The following is a 22,203-nucleotide window of genomic DNA, read 5'->3' as shown; positions in this document are numbered from 1 at the left end:
TGGCCGAGATCAGCCACGTGCCTTTTCTTCCTTCCGGGTTCTTACACTCCATCCCCAACCTCTACGTGCCGACTCGTTTTACGTAATACTCACACCTCTTACCCTCTCCAGCCCCACCCCTACCTTGTTGTAGAGCCAGAAAACTTAAGCTTTTCCTGCTGCTTTTTCCCCAACTGACGAAGTTTGACCGCTTTTTGCTATTTGAGCTTATACTAGAAGAAGTGGGGGAAATCATATTAAAAAACACAAGATGAATGTTTGCTTTTTCACCTTTGCCCCATCTTGTCCCAAGACGGGAAAAGAAGGTCTGAGAGCTAGATTCCTAGAGGTACTGGTGTAGGAAGAATGCTTAGTGCGACGAAAGGAGGCGCCATACTCGGTCTGAAGCCGGGAAAGTGGGGCGGGGGTAAAGTCGGAGTGCTCGGGCGGCGGACTCACCTCACCCTGAAGCACGATTGCGCAGGCGTTTCAGCGCGGGGAATCCTGGGCAGATTTCTCTGCAGGACCCCAGGAATCTTGTGAAGATGACTTTAGAGGAGAGAGAGGGATGCGTTTGGCTACTCGTGCTTAGCTCTGTGTTTGTGTGTAATCTACTTAAGCTTCTCCTCCCCTCCTTCTCTTCTGTCGTAAGTAGCTGCCTTTACCGCATCCCCAATTCCCAGGTTTCCCGGAGCCTCGGTGAGAGGATCGGACATCTTGAAACTCCTCCCCCTCCATTCTGCCACCCCTCCCCCCCCCCCCCCCCCCCCCCCCCCCCCCCCCCCCCCCCCCCCCCCCACCACGTTAGGCCGGAGTCGCCAGGTTGCAGCTTCAGTTAGTTGGGCATCAGTAATCTGACCCGGCCGGTGCTCCCCTTCTGGTCTCCTTAGGAACCGGAGGTGGAAGGAAGACCGGTTTTCTTTCAGATTCAAGGAGCATTTATTAAATATTATGTGCAAAAAAAGACAAACAAAACAAACAAACAAACAAACCCCCCCCCCCAAACCCTCATTGTTCGTTCCTAAGGTGCTTGCTAATTGTCGACTGGAAGATACATTTTAAGTAAATTTAAGTGTAATTTGAAGAGTGTGGAGATAGTAACTGCCTTCCGGGAGAGTTGGACTGGTGGGACCAAGGGTGAACTTTTAGAAAGGAAATGGGGCTGCAGAGGTGAGGCAGGAGGGGGAGGATCACGAAATTCGAGGCAATGGGAAGGGGTGTGGAATTCCAAGTAGTAGGAGCGTCAAGTTGGCCAGCTTCCTTGGAAAACAGACAGCATGAATCCAAATAATGTGAAGGAGGAAGGAAAGGAAACAAATATTTACTAAGTCCCCATTATGTGCCAGGCACTATGCTGAGAACTCTACAGTTATCCCATTTGGTTTTCACAGCGTAGGTACTGTTATATTATCCCCATTTTACAGATGAGGAAATTGAGGCGAAGGATGGCTCAAATAGTAAGCGTCTAAGGCCATATTTGAAGTCAGGTCTTCTTGACTCCACGTTCACAACTCTATATACATACACTGTATGTACCACAATGGACTACAATGCATATATCGATTCCCCAAACTGGATGCCTACTTAAAAGTTTTCTGCTTCCACAGAGCTGCCATGGATATTATAATATTATATAGTATCTGGCTTTTTATGTCTTGGACCTCTTTTAGGTTTGTGCTCAATGGTAGGAATTCTGGATCAAAGGATATGAGCAGCTAATTTAAATTTGCTATTTCTTTTCTAGAATGATTGGACCAATTCATAGTTCACCTGTATTACAATATGCCTTTCTGCCTCTTCAGCATTGCCTATTTCCATCTTTTAAAATTCTTGAAAATTTGCTGGGCCTGGGTGTGGGGGGGTGAAACCTTTGAATTGTTTTAATTAGCATTTTTCTTATTAATATTTTGAATAATCTTTCATATACAATCATCAACTTTCATGGAGGTAACAAGGCTAGAAATTGTAAAAAACATAAATGCTAATACATGAAACCTATGGGAATTAGAGGGTTAGGTTCCTGTGACCACCAAAACCTAATCTTTTACTAGAGATTGCTGATAATACTTTAATGCATGCATCTTTTTTATAAGAAAGCATCAATTATGGTAATATATGCGTTTCCTAACATAGCAACCATGAAATAACTCATAAAATGCAGTACACAAAATAAAACTGGTAACATACAGAACATTTTTGTTGCTAGTAATTTCCTATAATTCTGTGACCTTTTGTGCTAACCTCTCAATAAAACAAAACCCCAAAACATTGATTTCATATGATACTCATTTTCCCTAAAATGTGAAATCTCCACTATCATAAATACTGTATCTAATTTATATTTTAATATATTTAACATCTACTGGTCATCCTGCCATCTAGGGGAGGGGGTGGGGGGGGTAAGAGGTGAAAAATTGGAACAAGAGGTTTGGCAATTGTTAATGCTGTAAAGTTACCCATGTATATATCCTGTAAATAAAAGGCTATTAAATAAAAAGAAAAAAAAAATTCTTAAAACTAAAGCATTTTTTAACCTGAATCTTACTTTCTGTAATGTCACATGACAGTGTGAGAGCATTGCACTATATAATATACTTTCCTCCTTTTTGTATTTACAAGAAATCATCAAAACTTTTGGCCCACAACTGCAGAGATTCTGGCACAAAGTTTATTTAATTATTTTTTCATTAGGTTGCATAACTGACTTTGCACTCTTGGGCTGAAAGCTTAAATAATTTACCCTATCTTTGGGGGCATAATTGTAAATGAGGCAAACAGTAAAAATATTCTGTTAATGCACAGGCAATTCTATAGCTGCAAGGTGAAGTGCATAGTAGAATACTAGCAGCTTCACAAACTTGTACATATTCCTAATTTTTTTTTTTCTACTGCACATAGTCCAAATATGCACAGTTGCAATGCAAAAGTAAAAATGAAATTACTAATAAAGTCATGAGAATGTTTTCAGATAGTATTTGAAGTTAAATGAGGGAATTTAGAGGACTGGCTGTAGCTGTTGATAGTTTGTGATTTTTCTTTTGAAAACTTTGTTTCTGTTCTTAGCCCAGTCCATGATCTACTTGCTGTTTGTAATCCTTGGAATATACTTACTGACTTTGGTCAATTAGAATCACTTGCTTCTTTCAAAGATTAACTTGTCACCCCCTTGGGAAATTTATAATTGCATTTACTTTTATGTGTATATCATTTTTCCCTACCTCCCTAACATATAAGCTTGATGAAGTTGAAAATGTTGTTTTGATCTTTTTATACTAGCACATAATGGAATATCTTAGATGATTATTTAATTGAATTTTGACTTAATACGAAATGAGAAACTAAGGTGGATATTATTAAGACCTCTAATTGTAAACAAAGACTTAAGCAAATGTCAAACAGTCTACCTAAGCATAGAGAAAATAAATTTTTTTTCAGAATTAAAAGCTTTTATTAAGTTGAAACATTTCCATTTTTAAAATTTATTAAAAGCAGCTTTAATTTACATTAAACAGAGGCATTAGAAAATTGGCTAGTTTCTGTGATGGGACTTTCTCAGCTTTTGAGAAAACTGCCTTCCTGCCCTCCTAAACTATGTTTACTATATTTGATTATAGAGGTAGTCAAGTCAGCAAACATTTATTGAGTGCTAAGTTCTAGGGACATTTATATTCCCCAGTTATTTGTATATAGGGATATTTGCCTAGAAAGGCAAAACAAAAAGAACAAAATAGAACAAAATACTCTGTTCTCAAGGAGCTCACAAAAGTGCAAATTGCTATGTACAAATAAGAAATAGATGTATTATCCATAAAAAATTGGACATAATCACAGAGAAGAGGCCATAGCATTAAGAGAGACTAGAAAGTCTTGGAGAAGATGGGATTTTAGTTGATACTTGAAGGAAGCCAGGGCAGCTTGGAGGCAGGGCTGAGGGTAAAAAGAATTGTAGGCATGGTGGACAACAATAAAACACCCACATTTAGGAAATAGACTGTATGGTTTGAGGAACACCAAGGAGACCAGTGTCACAAAGACTGTGTGACCAGTCTCACAGAGAAGAGTAAGGAATAAGAAATCTCCAAGTTATGGGTTTTTTTTTTTAAAAGCAAAACAGGATTTAATGTTTTGTTATGGATTTCAGGCTTGAAATTATAAGGGCTTGTATAGTGTCAGAGGAGAGAAGGTACAAATGACAGGAACTGGCAACAATTTAGGGAATGAGAAATGAGAGTTAAGTATGACACCATGTATTATGAAACTTCTCTCTCCTGGTCCTTCTACCTGATTGCAAGCTTCATTCAGGTCTCACTAACTGGTCATTTTTACTATTGGACTTTCTGTTCTGTCTCTACTGTTTCTCTTGGATTCTTGTTTCTCTGCTCCTCTGGATTCAATAATCATTTTCATGATGATGATTCTCACATTTATTTATCAAGTCTTAACCTTCCTGCTGACTTCCAAACTCACATCTCCCATAACTGCCTATTCACGATCTAAAATTGGATGTTTTGTAGACATCTTTTCAGCATCTCTAAAACTGAACTTTTTATCTTCCCTTCAAGCCCTTCCCTCTTCCAAACTTCCCTATTACTGTGGAGGGCACCATACTCACAATTGTATCCAGTGTAGGGATGATGATCTGAGAAGGAAGTGAGAGGTGAAGGGATTAGAGGTCATGGTGAGTACCAAGAACAAGGTTAAGGTTTGCAAAGCAATGGGAAAGAAAGACTGATAGTACATTGTGATCAGAGAAGGGAATTTCAGAGTTCAGTGGAAGTGAAACACTTATGAATGATAATCGATTAACTCTCTATTGCTGAAATGAGGTGGAAGAGTAGGTTGTAGAAAAGGAAATCGAGCAACTAGGAAATTAAGGTGATTGAAGCAGCGCTTTGTATTAAGTGTCTTTATATATTGACCAGGGAGTTGAGAAAGAGCAAGGCTGTGAGCGAGGCATTGAATTCCTTGAGTAAAGGATAATATCCTGAAGTATAATAAATAAAGAGCTAAAATAATCTTGTTTTGATGATAAATACAGATTGAATGAACCTCAGAGGAGAAGAGGTTATTGAGGTATGGTGAGAGAGGGACAGAATGAGAGTTGGAGAGCAAGCAACATTCCAACTCCACCACAACCAATGATTTGGTAGGGGAAGAAGAGAGAATGGTGCATGAAAGTGCAGTCACTATTGGAAAGGGTGGTCAGGGAACCTCTCATCAAAAGACAACCAGATCTCATTGAGTGTAAGAAGATGGAAATTTTGAGAAATTAAGGTGACAGAAAGCTTGTCAGTTATTGAAGAGGCAATCCATAGAATATAAAGCAAAGGGTGGGTTGCTTTAGAATGAGATGTTGAGGAGGATATGGATTGAGAGAAATAAATGTAGGATGTTTCAGTAACAGCCATGTGATGGTAGAACTATGAATTGCTGGGAAACACTGTAGTTTTTCTTTTTTCTTTATTATTTCATGTTCTCCTAATTAAATGTAAAAACAAAAGAAAGCCAAGAGACATAAAGTGTAAAAAAAAAAAAAAAAAAAAAAATATGCTTTTAGCTGCATTCAGACTCTAGAAGTTCTTTCCTTCAGAATTGTCTTGGGTCATTTTATAACCCTGAGATAATAGTATGAGAATAGCTAAGTCATTCACAGTGGATCATTGAATAATATTTCTATTACTGTGTACAGTGTTTTCTTAGTTCTGCTCATTTCATTTTGCATCAGTTCATGTAAATATTTCCAGGTTTTTCTTTTAGAAAAATAATATTCTCTAACAATCATATACCACAATTTGTTCATCCATTTCTCAATTTCTGTGTATTCCCTCAATTTCCTTTTTTTTTTTTTTTTTTTTTTTTTTAAATTTAATAGCCTTTTATTTACAGGTTATATGCATGGATAATTTTACAGCGTTAACAATTGCCAAACCTCTTGTTCCAATTTTTCACCTCTTACCCCCCACCCCCTCCCCTAGATGGCAGGATGACCAGTAGATGTTAAATACATTAAAATATAAATTAGATACACAATAAGTATACATGACCAAAACATTATTTTGCTGTATAAAAAGAATCAGACTCTGAAATATTGTACAATTAGCTTGAGAAGAAAATCAAAAATGCATGTTATTCCCTCAATTTCCAATTCTTTGCCACCACTAAAAGAACTGCTATAAATATGTTTATGTATAGATCCTTTTCCTTTTCTTAAAAAATCTCTTAGTAGATTATTACAGAGTCAAAGAGTATGCATGATTTTATAGCTTTCTAGAATAGTTCAGATTCTGCTCCAGAGATTGTATCTGACAGTGTATTAGTGTCTCAGTTTTTTGTATCTCATCCAACATTTGTTGTTTTCCTTTTCCGTTACAGGAACCAATCTGGTAGATGTAGGGTGGTAACTCAGTTTTATTTGCATTTCTCTGATCAGTAGTTATTTACAACATTTTTCATATAATTATAGATAGCTTTGATTTCTTTGTCAGAAAACTGCCTGTTTAATATCCTTTGACCAGTTATCAATTGGGAAATGGCTTTTGTTTTTAAAAATAAATTTGTCTCAATTATATATTTGTAAAATGAAGCCTTTTTCAGAGAAATTTGTTACAATTTTTTTCAGTTATTACTAATCATAATTTTCTTCTATCTTATTTTCCCCTGTTTATTCTACTCTCTCTTTTCTGCCCATCCTCAAAATTGTTTTGTTTCTAACTACTTCTGACTATCTTTCTCAATCTGCCCTTCCTTCTATCAGTATTCTCCCTCACTACCCTCACACATTCTTTCTTGGTTCCTCTTCATTCTGCTTTCATGGAGGGTAAGATAGAATTCTAACCCAAATGTGTATGATTATTATTCCTTCTTTGAACCATTTAAATAAGAGTAAGATTCATGGGTTCCCTCCTTCCTCTCGCCTCATCCTCCTCTCTACTGTAAAAGCTCTTTGGTGCCTCTTTTTTTTTTTTGTGAAATAAGTTACCCCTTTCTGTCACTCCCTCTTGTCCCAGTGAATTCCTCATTCTCACCCTTATGTTTTATTTTTTAGATATTTCATACATTCAAGTCAAACCCATGTCCTTTGTCACATATATTTCTTTATCTGCCTTAATACTGAGAAAGTTCTTAGGAATTACAAGTATCATCTTTCCAAGTAAGAATGTAAATGAACCCCTTTTGATTTCTCTTTCCTGTCAGCTCTGGTCTTTTCTTTAGGAATGCTTGGAAGATCTCCATATCATTGAATGCCAATTTTTTTTCCCCAGAAACATTTGCTGGGTATGTGATTCTTGTGTCGGTGATGCTTGAGTAGGTAATTCTAGCTCCTTTGCCCTCTGGAATATCATATTCAAGGTTCTCTAATTCTTTGATGGAGAAATTTCTAAATCTTGTGTTAATCTGATTGTGGCTTCTCAGTATTTGAATTGTTTCTGTCTGGCTACATTCAGTATTTTCTCCATGTCCTGCCAATTCTGAAATTTGATTACAATAATACAGTTTCGATTTTACTCTTTGATTCTAGAATATCAGGGCAATTTTCCTTGATAATGTTCAGGCCCTCTTTTTTTTTTTTTTTTTTTTTTTTTGATGATCCAATTTATCCAATAATTTCAAGTCCAATAATTGTTTAATTATCACATTTGGATCTGTTTCAAGTCATTTGTTTTTCCATGAGAATTCACATTTTCTTCTTCTTTTTCATTCATTTGACTTTATTTTATTGTTATTTGATTTTTCATGGAATCATTAGCTTCTATTTGCCCAATTCTAATTTTTATAGAATTATTTTTTTCAGTGTGCTTTTTATATATATTTTTATTTGGCCAATTCTGCTTTTTGAGGTGTTCTCCATTTAATTGGATTTTTTGTGCATCACTTACCAACAGGCCTATTCTATTTTTTAAGGCATTATTTTCTTTAATTTTTTTTGTCTCCTTTACCAAGCTGTTTGATCTTTTTTTGTTATTTTCTTGTATCACTGTCTTGTCTTTTCACATTTTTTTCCTCTTGTTTCTCTTATTTGATTTTTAAACTTTTTAAAAAGCTCTTCCATTAATCTTTTTTGGGGGGGGGGCATGAAAAATTCACATTTTTCTTTGAGGCTTTGGATGGAGCAGTTTTGATTATGTTAACTTCTTCTGAATTTGTGTATTGATCTTCACTGCCACTGTAGTAACTTTGTGTTAACGTTCCTTTTTTGATTGTTATTTGCTTATTTTTTCAGTCTATAGCTTGATTTTTAACTCCTTTTAAAAAAATTATAGCTTTTTATTTACAAGACATATGCATGGGTAATTTTTCAGCATTGACCCTTGAAAAACCTTCTGTTCCAACTTTTCTCCTCCTTCCCCTCACCCCCTCCCCTAGATGGCAGGTAGACCAATACATGTTAAATATGTTAAAGTGTATGATAAATACAATATATGTATACATATTTATATAGTAATCTTGCTGCGCAAGAAAAATCAGATTTAGAAATAAGGTAAAAATAACCTGAGAAGGAAAACAAAAATGCAAGTGGACAATAACAGAAGGAGTGGAAATGCTATGTTGTGGTCCATACTCATTTCCCATAGTTCTTTCTTAACTCCTTTTTCAAGACCTTTCTTTCTGGTACTCTTAGAGATAGTTTAGGGGCTCTGTAAATTTTAATTTCTTCTAAGAAATTAATGATCTGAGGAGAGATGTGGTCACTATTCTCCTGGCCTGTGCTCTGGTCTATGAGTGACCACAAACACTCTTTTCCACTGTATTGTGACCAGGACCCTGCTCCCCTGGAGCCACAAGTTTTGGTGTATTAGTGCTCCTGAGCTTCTGACAAGTTATGACCCTCCTTAACATCTGTGGGCTAAAATCTGGAATCCTCCCCTGCTTCATTGATACTTGCCCCAAGAACTTTTGCTGGTTTGCTGGGGCTTGGCCTATGTGGACTGTGCTTCACTTTCTATTCTAGTACTAAAGACTTTTCCTACTCACCCTAATATGTTGTCTTGGGCAAAAAAATTGTTTCACTCCATCCTTTTGTGGCAGCTGCTACTCCAGAATTTGTTTTGAGGTGTTACTTAAAATTGTTTGCAGGGGAATTTGGGAGAACTCAAGTGAGTCATCTTCTTCCAACACTATAATTCCCACTCCCCCTTTTTATTTTTTTCTTTTTTCTGGTTATATAAGTACATTAATTTTTTAAAATAACATCTTTATGTATCATATTAGAGAGAAAAGTCAGAAAAAAAAACCATGAGAGAAAAGAAAAAGGAAAAAAAGTGAATATAGCAGATGCAGTTTTCTATCCAGAGTTTATTAGAATTGCTTTGTATCATTGAATCTTTAAGAACCAAGTCTTTCATAGTTGATCATCACACTAGTACTCTTACTGTGTGTAATGTATTCTTGGTTTTACTTGTTTTGCTCAGTATTTGTTCACGTAAATCTTTCCAGGCCTTTCTAAAATCAGCTTGTTCATCATTTTTTAATAGAACAGTAATATTCCACTACTTCATATACCATAACTTATTCAGTCATTCCCCAATTAATGGACATTACTAATTTTCCAATTCTTTGCCATCACAAAAAGAGCTGCTACAACATTTTTGTACATGTGGCTCCTTTTTCCTCCTTTTTGATTTCCTTAGGATGCAGACCCAGTAATAGCACTACTGGATCAAAGGGTGTGGGTAGTTTTATAGCCCTTTGGCTTCTAGATTGCTCTTCAGAATGGTTGGATCATTTCACAACTCCACCAACAATGCATTAGTGTCCCAGTTTTCCCACATCCCCTCCAACATTTATCATTATCTTTTCCTGTCATTTTAGCCAATCTGAGAGTTGTGAGGTGGTACCTCAGAGTTATTTTAATTTGCATTTCTCTAATCAGTAATTTAGAGCATTTTTTCATATGATTATAGATGGCTTTAATTTCATCATCTTAAAATCGTCTGTTCATATTCTTTGAAACACTAATTATTCAAGAAAAATTCCACTACTGAATACAAATCCTGAGAAATAAAGATAGGAAGGCACTATATATACTAAAATTTTTCTAGCTTCACTTTCTGTGATAGCAAAAAATTAGAAATAAAGTGAATTCCCATCAATTGAGGACCAGACTGAGCAAATTGTGATACATCAATGTAATGTTATTTTATTGTAAGAAGTGACAAATATGAAGAATTTATAAAAACATGAAAATACTTGTTTTGAGGCTTTGTAGTTCCATAACCAACATTTGTGGTAAATAGAATTTGCAGAATAGTATACTTACTGACTTAAATAATGTAAATGTAAATGTTGAAAAGCAGCTTAACTCCTGATTAATTGTAATGACTACACTAGAAAACAAATAATAACACATGGGCTTCTTATATGTTGGTAGTGAAGTGTGTGAATAGGGGAAGGATAACTGGTTACAGATTACAGTTTATGTTCTGTAACTTTTAGAGATAGTTAATATGTAGGTTTTGGTAATTTTTTTTGATGTTTTGTTAAAAGAAAAGGTTCAAGGGGGAGGAGTAGTATGGAAAAATGGGTAATATTTTTAAAGACAGAGGCAGTAATGTTTATTTTAAAAAGACCTTGGAGAAAAAAAAATTCTGTTCTTTTAGTTGCCAATAACAGTTCTTTATTTTTCTTCAAAGGGGCAGTTAGGTTGGTCTGTGGATAGAGTACTAATACCAGAGTGAAGAAGACTCATCTTCCCGAGTTCAAATCTGCTCTTAGACAGTTTTTAGTAAAGTGACCCTGGGCAAGTCACTTGACCCTGGGCAAGTCACTTGATCCTGTCTATGTGGATTTATTTTGTATACTGCAACTTTGCTAAAGTTCTGAATAGTTTCTAGTAGTTTTTTAGTTGATGTTCTGGGGTTCGCTAAGAATACCATCATATCATCTGCAAAGAATAATAATTTGGTTTCCTCATTACCTACACTAATTCCTTTAATTTCTTTTTGTTCTAACATTTCTAATACATTATTGAATAGTAATGGTGACAGTGGGCAAACTTGTTTCACTTTTGATCTTATTGGGAATGGTTCTAGTTTATCCCCATTATGTATGATGTTGGCTGATGGTTTTAAATAGCTGCTACTGATCATTTTAAGGAAAACTCTATTTAAATATTCTATACTCTCTACTGTTTTTAATAAGAATAGGTGTTTGGATTTTGTCAAACGTTTTTTCTGCATCTGTAATGTCTGAACTAGCTCTTGGAGGACCTCAGGATGAATCCGAGTCCTTGATCTTAGTGGAGGAGTGAAGGAGGCAGGACAGCCACCATGAAGCTGGCCATAGAGGGAGTCTGGCATCTGAAGTCTGGAGCCTGAAGTCTTCTCTGTGTCTGTGGCTGAGAGCTGTAGCTGAGACCTGTGGCTGAGATAGTCTTCTGTGTCTGAGACTCCCTTAAATGCCTCAGTACGATTACATCACTACAACACACTGAGCACACGCAACCATTACATCACCATACTAAGTACTAAGTATATGCTTAATTAAAAGTACCTTGCTGACCTAGATTCAAGTACACCTTTTCAGAGTTCCAGCCCTCTGCATGTTTGCCTCTGTTTCCTCATCTGTAAAATGAACTGGAGAAGAAAATGGCAAACTACTCTAATATATTTGCCAAGAAAACTCCAAATGGAGTCATGGAGCATTAGATTTGATTGAAAAATGACTGAACAACTTTGATTGCTTTATATAAGTTTTCTTATTTGGATTTTGACTATATATTTTTTTAATTCAAAATGTAAAAAAATGCTTCAGTTTAATTTTTTATTTGATAATCACGATATGTGCTATATAAAAAAGTGGTTAACAAGAGTATACTACTAATAATGATTTTTGATTGAATAGCACTTTAAATATTTGCTTTTTTTTTGGTCAGATATCCAAGTTACTACAAAAGGATGTAGACCAAGAGTCCCAGATGAGAGCAGAAATACAAACCATGAAACAAGATCTTTCAGCTATTAGTATGATGGATGAATTTGCCAGATATGCCAGACTAGAACGAAAGATTAATAAAATGACTGATAAGCTTAAAACTCATGGTATGATATTTATTACTTGCAACATGCTTGCAGATAATTCAGATTGATACTTTTAATGCAAGTTTTTCATTTCATGTAAAGTTCATGTGAAAATTTCTAGAATGATTATGAATATTTTTTCCTGGTTAGTCTTTTTTAGTACTAGTAGAAATTTTAAAAAGGAAAATAATTTAACTAGAAACAGTATTTATGGTTACAATGCACTCTTGCTTGCCAAGTACTAAGGAATATTCTAAGTTATCCCAGAGCTGGATATTTACTCTAGCTGGATAAAATGACTTCAGACAGAAAGTCTCATAATAGATTATTAGGGATTTTTATTATACCTCCAGGAAGATGCCAAGAGTGAATTTTTACCACCAAAATAAAAGTGACAAATTTGTTTGCTTGGCATGAGGCTAAGTGAGGTATTATGTCAGCATTAGGAAAGTTTTCTGCTATGAGCTTATAACAAATTGCCTTTCTACTTGTACATGGGAAAGTTAATCAGAATATTAAATAAAATTTGATAAATGTCTTCAACTATGAAGTGAATCTCATTTAGAGTCTATAGATTAAAGGGAAACTTATAAAGTCACATGTGGAAATATACCAGACTTATTATTAAAGAGGGAAGGTTGAGAATAATAGTTCAGAGTTTTAAAATTCTTATATATTAAATCTTTTTAAAAAAGAAAACTTATTTCCATCTATATAAATTGTCCTCCTCATTCTGTCTTTTTCCTTCCAGTGAAAGCACGAACAGCTCAATTAGCCAAAATTAAATGGGTCATAAACATTGTTTTTTATATATTGCAGGTAAGCATTCTTTGATTTTTTTTTCATAATTTTGGAAATCTTATTATGTGCTATTATTAAAAATGTATATGTTATTAAATCTGTTTATTTTTATATTTCATATTCTGTCTTCCAGGATGGAGGGCAAAGTATAATGCATTCTATGAAATATTTGGGGAATACCTAACAGTTATGTGTATTTTTCTTTGCTGACATGTTGAGGATTCTTCTGGTATATTGCTCTGATATCGATATATAGGATGAAAATATATACACAGATATGTACACATATATCCTATACATAGAATGTAATGTAAAGACAATTGGATCTGGAGTTTTCAATCGGTTTGGTTCCTGTCCCTGTCATTTAGTAGCTGTGTTCTTTAGACAAGTTTCTCTACATTTCAGGGCCTTCATCAAATTTGAGGATTTGTCAGTTCATTTAGATAGCAGAATTGAAAACATGGTACAGTGGAGCTCAGTCTAGATTCAGAGACTGAATTCAAATTCTAGCTCTAGTACTTACAAATTTTATGAGTCAGTTAACGTCTCTTGGTCTCAGGCTATTCATCTTGTAAAAGGAAAAGATTGAGTTACATGATCTCTACAGTCTTCTAGCACAAAATTTTTGATCCTATAAGATAGCATCTTATGATTTGGTCTGATATATAAACTGCTGACTTTGAAACAGAGCTAGTCTGCTTGGCCACAGGAAAGGTGATGTTTGTGTTTAAAGCTATCTGGTCACTAGTGAAATGATGATAAGATGCAACTATACTGGAGCTGAAGCTCAGTGGCAGAGTATCATAGAAATGCTTTAGTGGTTATCCAGGGAATGAATTTCAGACAATGGGATAGCTAGCATCTTCCTTCATTGAGCCTTAGTAGTTGATTTGAATATTTGTAATACTCAAAATGAATTAATTATTCAAAGTTGGTCTTAGAATAATATTGCTGTTATGGATGTACAGTGTTCTCTTGATTCTGTACATTTTACCCTAAATTACTTGCAAGTCTTTCCATGTTTTTCTAAATTCAACCAGCTCATTATTTCTTATAGCACAGTAGTATTTCAACACAGTCAAAAACCACAACTAGTGCCATTTTCCAATTGATGGGCATCCTCCAAATTTCTATTCTTTGCTATCACAAAAAAGATCACTGCTTTAAATATTTAAGAACATATAGGTTCTTTTCCTTTTCCCCTGATAACTCTGGAGAATAGATTTAATAATAAAAAAATAAATTTAATAAAATTTAAAAATTGCAGGGTTGGAGACTATACACAGTTTTATAAATCTGAGTTTAATTCCAGATTGTTCTCTAAAAAGTTAATTCACAATTCCAACAGTGAGTTGGTGTCCCAGTTTTTCCACGTTCCTTTCAACATTTGTTGTATGTGTAATTGGACAAAATAGTTCCTTATAATTGTTTTGGTTTCATCTTCAATCATGATATATTTACCGTTTTTGTTTTTAATATTAGTGATTTGGTTTTCTTTCTTTTTAAAAATCATATTAATGAATGGTTTATCTGTCTTATTAGTCCTAATTTAATTATACATTCAGTGGTCTTTTTAATTCAGTTTTATTAATCTTAATTTTCATTTTTAAGATCTCCAATTTGATGTTTAATTGGGATTTTCACTAATTCTTTTTCTAGTTTTTTGAAAATTACATACCCAATTAATTGAGCTGATCTTTCTCTATTGATGTAAACATTTGGAGATGCAGATTTTCTTTTGATTATGGCTTTTGCTGCATTCCATAGGTTTTGATATGTTACTTCTTATTGTTCTTCCATAAATCTTATATTAATGCTGTATTTCACTTACCAGAATTTTTTTTCCTAGGCTTTATTAATGATCTCACTTATTTGGAAGTATTATTCGGATCCTGTGACTGTGCTACCAAGTAAATGGATAGCTCCATTAGAACGGTTAGTGGCATTTCCTACTGGAGTAGCAGGTAAGATCCTTTGGCAAACAGTTTGATATTTGATAAAGAATAAAGTCATTCATCAATGGAATAGATTAACTGCACAGTAAACAGAAATAAGTGATTACAATAATCTAGTGTTTGATAAATCCCCAAATCCAAGTTATTGGGGCAAGAACTCACATTGTTTTCTAATTTTCCAATAATTTTTATTCAATCTGTGAGAAAGCAGACATAGACCAACCTCTCACATTGTACATCTAGAAAAGATCAAAATGAATACATGATTTTGACAAATGTGTGATATGATAAGCAAATTAAGGAACTATGGAAAAATTACATGTCAGAAGTATTTATAAGGGAAGAGTTGGTGACCTAATAAGAGATAAAGAGAATCACTGGAAGTAAAATGGATAATTTTGATTACTTTAAGTTTAAAAGGTTTTACACAAAAACAGTGCAGACAAAATTAGAAGGAAAGTAGGAAGCTGGGGAAATCTTTACAGCAAATTTCTTTGATAGAAAAGGTCTCATTTCTCATATGCATAGGGAATTAAAACCAAACATATAATTAAATATATGTATAATGTTTATATAGATATATAATTAAACCAATTATATAAATATAAGAGCTATTTCCCAATTGACAAATGTCTAGTGGATGTGAATAAGCAGTTTTCGGTTGAAGAAATCAAAACTATCATTATTCATATAAAAACAATTATCAAAATCACTAATAATTAGAGAAATGAAAATTGAAATAACTGGAAGGTACTATCTAATACCTCTCAGATTAGCTAAGATGACATTTAAGGAAAATGAAAATTTTTAAAGGGGATGTGGGAAAATATATGCACTGGTGAAGTTGTAAACTAGGCTAATCATTCTTGAAAGCAATTTGGAACTATAATCAAAAGATATTAAACTTATGCCTACTGTTTAATCCAGTAACATCATTACTAGGACTGTAACCCAAACTAAAGGAAAAGGACTTATACATACAAAAATAACTCTTTTTTGTGGTGGCAGAAAATTAGAAACTGAGGTAATGTTTATCAATTGATGTAGAGCTGAACAAGTTGCAACATATGAATATGAATACAATTTTGCTAAGTGTTAGTTTCAGAAAAACCTGGGAATACTTATATGAGCTGAAAGTGAAGTGAGCAGAACCAGGACTACATACACTATAACAGCAATATTGTAACAGAAATCAACTTTGAAAGACTTTGCTACTTTAATCATACATATATCTCTGACAATTTCAAATGAACTCAATTATTTTCTTTCACTTTGCTTATTTTTCTTGCTTCACCCCCTTTTCTTAACATAGCTAATGTGGAAATATGTTTTTCACAATCTTATATGTGTAATGGATATTGAATTTCTTGCCTTCTTAATAGGTTCAGGAGGGAGGGAGAGAAATAGAAACTGAAAACAAAAATTTTTAAAAATATGTTCTGTGGTAAAAATTAATGAAAATATATACTAGTGTAAGTAGTGTAAATTTTAAGATACATGTACATCGGAGAAGAGAAATTTGGCTCAAATATTTTTATAATTATAAACAAAAATTTCTGTTAAGGGAATTATATCTGAATTCTATTTTTTTCCCTAGGTCAGCCCCTCCTGGGGTTGTGAATAAGACATAAATAATATGTATAGCCCATTAAAACAAATTTTTAAATAGCCTTCTCTAAATATATACATACATCTTATTTTGCATCGTGAGCCCATCATCTCTCAGGAAGTATGTAGTATTTCTTTATTTGTGATTCTCTAAAATCATAGTTGATCATTGTATCAGTATTTTTAATTCTTTCCAAGTTACTTGATTATACAATATTGTTGTTATTGTATAAATTATCCTGCAGAGTCTCCTTACTTAACTCTGTATCATTTCATACATTTTCACATTTCTCTGAAATTTTCCCTTTCATAATTTCTTATGGCACTGTAGTATTCCCTTGCATTCACATGTGATAATTTGTGTAGTCATTCCTCAATTGTTAGGTTTTTTTTTCCTTTGCTGCTACAAAAAAAGCCACTGCAAATATTTTCATTCATATGAATTCTTTTCTTCTTTCTTTAATCTCTTTGGGGTATAAGACCAATCAAGATATTACTGAATTAAAGGGTATATACATAGTTTAGTAACTTTGTAGGGATGGTTGCAATTTGGTTTCTAGAATAACTGGACCAATTTATAGTTCCAGCAATTGGATTAATGTATTTTTCTCCCGATAGCCTCTCCATCCTTTGTAATTTTCCATTTTATAGTCATTCTTGTCAATTTGATGGTTATGAGGTGAAACCTCAGAGTTGCTTTAATTTGCAATTATTTAATTGTCATTGATTTGGAGCAATTATTTAATTGTCATTGATTTAGAGCATTTTTTTCCTATGGTTGTAGGTAGCTTCGTTTTCTTTTTATATCCTTTGATCATTTGGTAGTTGGAGAATGGTCCCTATTATATAAACATTTGAATTAATCCCTTATGTCTTAGAAATGAGACCTTTGTTAGAAAAAATTGTGAAGATTTTTTCCCCCCAGTTTAATTGTTTCCTTTCTGTCCTTAATGCATTTGTGCATAACTATAATGTCTGGGCTAGCTCTCCGGAAGGCCTCAGGATCGGTCAGAGTCAGGATCAGTCAAAGTCCTTGGTCTTTAGGAGGAGAAGTGAAGGAGTCAGGAAAGCTTCCACATGGCTTGCCAAAGATGAATCTTGGACTCTGCAGTCTGGAGTTTGAAGTCTCTCTCCAGCTCGTCCTATGACAGAGTGACTCTGACCTCTCTCCCTCAGCCCAACAGTCCTTGCCTATGATTACCTCACCACCACACATTCAGCAAGCACTAATTGTGAGGAAAACCATCACATCACCATCTCATCTAAATATATGTATATAGAACCATTATCTCACAGCGAATAGATAATTAGCCTTAAGTGCTCTGCTGTCTCAGATTCAAGTACACATTTTCAGAGTTTCAGCTGTCTACACATAACCAAGTTATTTTAGTTGAAGGTTTTTCTGAACAATCCAGAATAACAACACTTTTTGGTAGTGATTTTATGTCAGACATAAGACATATGTATAGTAGTGATTTTATGTCAGACATAAGACATATGTATAAACACATATGTTTGTGTGCATTTGTGCATATATGTGTGTATGCATATATTTCCATCCCAAAAGTAAATAAATGAATACCCACAAATATATGATCCAGACTTATGATTTTTTGGAGAAAGGTACTTTTTTTTTTTTTTTTTTTTTAATAAGGAAACTTCCTTTACACATGAAGATAGGCAAATGTTCTTCAATCTATAGTTTTATAGATTGGGGCTTGGGACTCTGAGAGATTAAGTGGCTTATTTGGAGTTTTGAAAATAATTATAGTGTTGATCAGAGATAGATTTTGAACTTAGTTATATTGGGTTTTTTGGTTTTTGTTTGTTTTTTTCTGAGGCAGTTGGGGTTAAGTGACTTGCTTAGGGACACAGCTAAGATGTGTGACTTTAGGGCTAGTGCTCTATTCACTGCGCCACTTAGCTACCTCCATCATATTGTTTTTTATAGTTTTTTTTAGGTCTCTCAAATGGTAATGTACAGAGTACTTCGATATTTAAAAAGTGCAAAAACAAATTGTGAAATGTCTTTTACTATATTTAGGAATATAGACCTTTGCTTGTATAAAAACAAACAAATGATTTGAGAATAAGAAAATATGAATTCTTTCTTTGAAAAATTTTGTCTATTCCAAGTTAGTTATAAATTTAGTAATGATATCAGCCTATTATATGTAAATTTTTAAAAATCATTTTTCAGGTGGTGTCGGAATTACTTGTTGGCTTGTCGTTTGTAATAAAGTTGTGGCTATCATGCTTCATCCTTTTAGCTGAAAAGAAGAATGAACTCCAGGACTTTAAATTACTTTTCCACTATCAGAATTAAGAATCTAGTTTAAAGTTTTTCTTTCTACAATATACCTTTTTCTGGAACGTAGGTATACCAAGGCTAAGAAAAAATTGTTTATTATTGTTATAATTGAACCAGAAACATTTTGGTCTGAATATACATACATATCATAAATTCAATGCTAATTTGTTTTCTTTAATAATGGTGGCATTTATGAGATATTTAATATAATCTAGGATTATTTTTTTTTAGTAAGCACTGTCAGAAAACTAGGTGTTTTTAAATTGCCATAAAAGTACTATAAAGTGTTATTTTAAATCCTGATTTGCTAAAGGAAATAACTTTAATAACACCAGTACTAAAATGTGACTTTTTTTTAGTCTGGTTCTACAAAATATATTCACTAATACTGAAAGCATTCTTATTATTGCCAAAACTCCACTTTCTTTTGTGATAGTTGTTGGTGTTAAATCTTTATCTGTCTTTTCTCTAAGGCTAAACTGTAGATTAACTATAAGTCTAGCTTATTGTTAAAAAAAAAAAGTTAGATTTTCATTTTTTTATAAATGTTTGCTATGTTTTGTGCATGAACTGCTTTTGTATGTGAAACTTATGAAATTTACCTTAATATTTAGACTGAATTTAATATTTATGCTCATGAAATGGCCTTGTTCTGTTAAAAAAAAGTTAATTGAAATCTGATTAAATTATTATTTATATCAGATTCCATTTGAACTGTCTATAAAACAACATTGTGTTAAACCTGTATTATTGGCTTAATAGTAACTAAAAAGCTTTTTTCAAAGGTTTGTAGTAGTTTTTACTTAACCAACATTTGTTCATTATGCTAAATCACTGTAGGCATATAGCTTGCCTTTATGTGGGGTTACATAGTTCACAGAGCACTTTCTTTACAAAAACTCTATGATATAATGCAAATATTATTGTCTTCATTTTACAGGTGAGTAGAATAAGGTTTAGGGAAGTTAAATTTGTTAATAAATGTTGGAATTGGATTTGAACCCAAATGATCTGAACATTTAAATTCATTTTACAATACTAGAATGCTTTTAGTTTTAGATTGCCAGTCAAAACATTTTTATTAAATGCTTACCATGAATCAGGAATTATGATAAGTACTGAGAATATAAAAGAAAGCAAAAACAATCCCTGCATTAAAGGATCTCATTCATTTTAAAGAGATATAACTCCATGCTCATGTGGAAGGGACAACATGAAACTAGGTACACACAAAAGAGATACAGGTTAGATGAGAGATAATCTGAAAAGGGAATAATAACAGTTGAGATAACCAAAAAAAAGTACCCTATAGAAGGTGGAATTTGAGCTGAGTCTTGCTAGAAGCCAGGGAAGGTAAAACAAGATGAAAGTTCAGGGCATTCCAGGCATGAGGGACAGGCAATGCAAAGGCATAGATAGAAAATGGGAGTTAGTGTGTCATTTTCAAGTAGTCTGGTATAGTTAGATTGTATAGTGGTTGGAGGGGAACAAAATATGAGAAGGCCAGAAATAGAGAGAGGGGCCTCATTATTGGGAGCTTTAAAATGCCAAAGGGAGTTAATTGTATTTTGTTAGAATTCTTACAAAGTGCTAGGTCACTGGAATTGATAGAGACAATAATTATCTAATTTAGCATGGTACTTAACAGTTCTCTAGTTCACTAATGAATTTAGTATTTACTCGAATTCATACCTTTCACACCTTTAAGATTGACATTTTTAAGAGAGCATGTATAAGTTAGGAACCTCAACCAGGATGGAGTCTAGGAGATTCACAAGTCAGAAGCCCACAAGCCCACTCTCGGGGGAGGAGTCAGATTCATTCCAACTTCCACCTTTATGTTGGCTGGAGATTCAGAGGTTACTAGAAGCAGAAGCTGGAAGAGACAAAGGACTAGTGGCAAGAGCTCTCGGAACCAAGGAGACAGATAGGCCTCCAAGAAAGCTAATCAGGCAATTTTGAAGGAGACAATAAAGGATTTGGATTCAACTCCTGGCTGCATATGGTGTGATTACACTGAACTGAAACTAAGGCTGCCTCCAGAAGCCCCCTAAGAAACCTGCTCCCAGAGAACATTACAGTATTTGATCCTGGAAGAAATAGAAAGCCACTGGAGATCATTAATTGTAGGGAAAAGGATGAGGGACAAAAGGAATTGGGATGGGGAAGTTCTATAACATGATCAGATCTGTGCTTTAGAAAAAATCACCTTTTTATCTGAAGGGAGATTAGATTAAAGTGGAAAAAGACATTAGGCAGAAATAGCAATTAGAAGGTTATTGGAATAATACATTGGTGAAGGCCTGAAATTTGGTTGTAACTGTATGAGTGGAGAGAAGATCCAATTTGTTCCAATCTTTTTATTTCTCTTATGATGAATGCTGCCATATCTTATCTACTCCACAAACACATCTGAGATTGTGATGTCCAAATTTGGTGGCTCTACCATTGGTGAGAAAATAGTTTGTTATAAAAGTCTTTGCCAGGCTTTTGCATTTTTCTTGTGCTGTTCTTATATTTTTATCCTTGTTAGTCCTCAAAGTGTTCTGTTCACTTGGATCTCTTGCCAAATTCACTTTAAACTGGTTTTATCCTTTACTACTTCTCTTTGCTTTTATGAATCAGTACTGCTTTTAATCCATCATCCTTCACAAGATTTCATGTCTGAGTTCATATCATACACTATCATTAACTTTGGCCACCATCTCTGTCTACATGATAAATAAAACCTTGTTGATTAAAACATCTTTTGGGCTCTTTTGGTCTTTTTTGTTGATTTATCTTAGTTAACATACTGTATGAAAATAATCTAATCAGTTTTTGTTATTTCTCAATTACCTATTTATTATCAGTTGTTAAAAAGTTCAGAATTCAACTGTTGGGAAAATTAGAAACTAGTGTGACAGAAACTAGGTATTGACCCACACTTAACACCATGTACCAATATCAGGTCAAAATGGGTTCATGATCTAGGCATAAAGAATGAGGTTATAAATAAATTAGAACATAGGATAGTTTACTCAGACCTGTGGAGGAGGAGAAAGGAATTTGTGACCAAAGAAGAACTAGAGATCATTATTGATCACAAAATAAATAATTTTGATTATATTAAGTTAAAAAGTTTTTGTACAAACAAAACTATTGCAGACAAGATTAGAAGGGAAGCAATAAACTGAAAAAACATTTTTACATTCAAAGATTCTGATAAAGGCCTCATTTCCAAAATATATAGAGAATTGAGAAGGCTGCTAGGAGGCACAGTAGATAGAGCACCAGTCCTGAAGTCAGAAGGACCTGAGTTCAAATTTGTCCTCAAACACTTAATACTTTATAGCTGTGTGACCCTGGGCAAGTCACTTAACCCCAATTGTCTCAGAAAAAAAAAAAAAAAAGCTTTTTTGGAGAATTGACTCAAATTTATAAGAAATCAAGCCATTCTCCAATTGATAAATAAATGGTCAAAGGATAAGACAATTTTCAGATGAAAAAATTGAAACTATTTCTAGTCATATGAAAAGGTGCTCCAAATCAC

The 22,203-nt window shown here is 33.9% G+C and overlaps 1 protein-coding gene across 2 annotated transcripts; it reads left to right on the top strand.

Moving 5' to 3' along the window:
* The first annotated feature begins 98 nt into the window (after positions 1–98).
* GET1 (guided entry of tail-anchored proteins factor 1) lies at positions 99–21,418 on the top strand. Of its 2 annotated transcripts, none has more exons than XM_031959201.1 (5): positions 99–626; positions 11,852–12,017; positions 12,748–12,815; positions 14,647–14,761; positions 18,561–21,418. In XM_031959201.1, the coding sequence occupies exons 1-5, from the start codon at positions 525–527 to the stop codon at positions 18,632–18,634; spliced, it is 525 nt and encodes a 174-aa protein (XP_031815061.1). In that variant the 5' UTR covers positions 99–524; the 3' UTR covers positions 18,635–21,418. The 2 variants fall into 2 exon arrangements, with proteins under 2 accessions (XP_031815061.1, XP_031815062.1); XM_031959202.1 differs by having other exon boundaries at positions 99–328; positions 18,561–18,637.
* The last annotated feature ends 785 nt before the right edge of the window (positions 21,419–22,203 follow it).

Source organism: Sarcophilus harrisii, chromosome 3 (genome assembly GCF_902635505.1).
Source record: "Sarcophilus harrisii chromosome 3, mSarHar1.11, whole genome shotgun sequence".
Classification (NCBI taxonomy): Eukaryota; Metazoa; Chordata; class Mammalia; order Dasyuromorphia; family Dasyuridae; genus Sarcophilus; species Sarcophilus harrisii.
The sequence above is the reverse complement of the archived record's forward strand: the minus strand, read 5'-3'. Positions and strand labels throughout refer to the sequence as shown.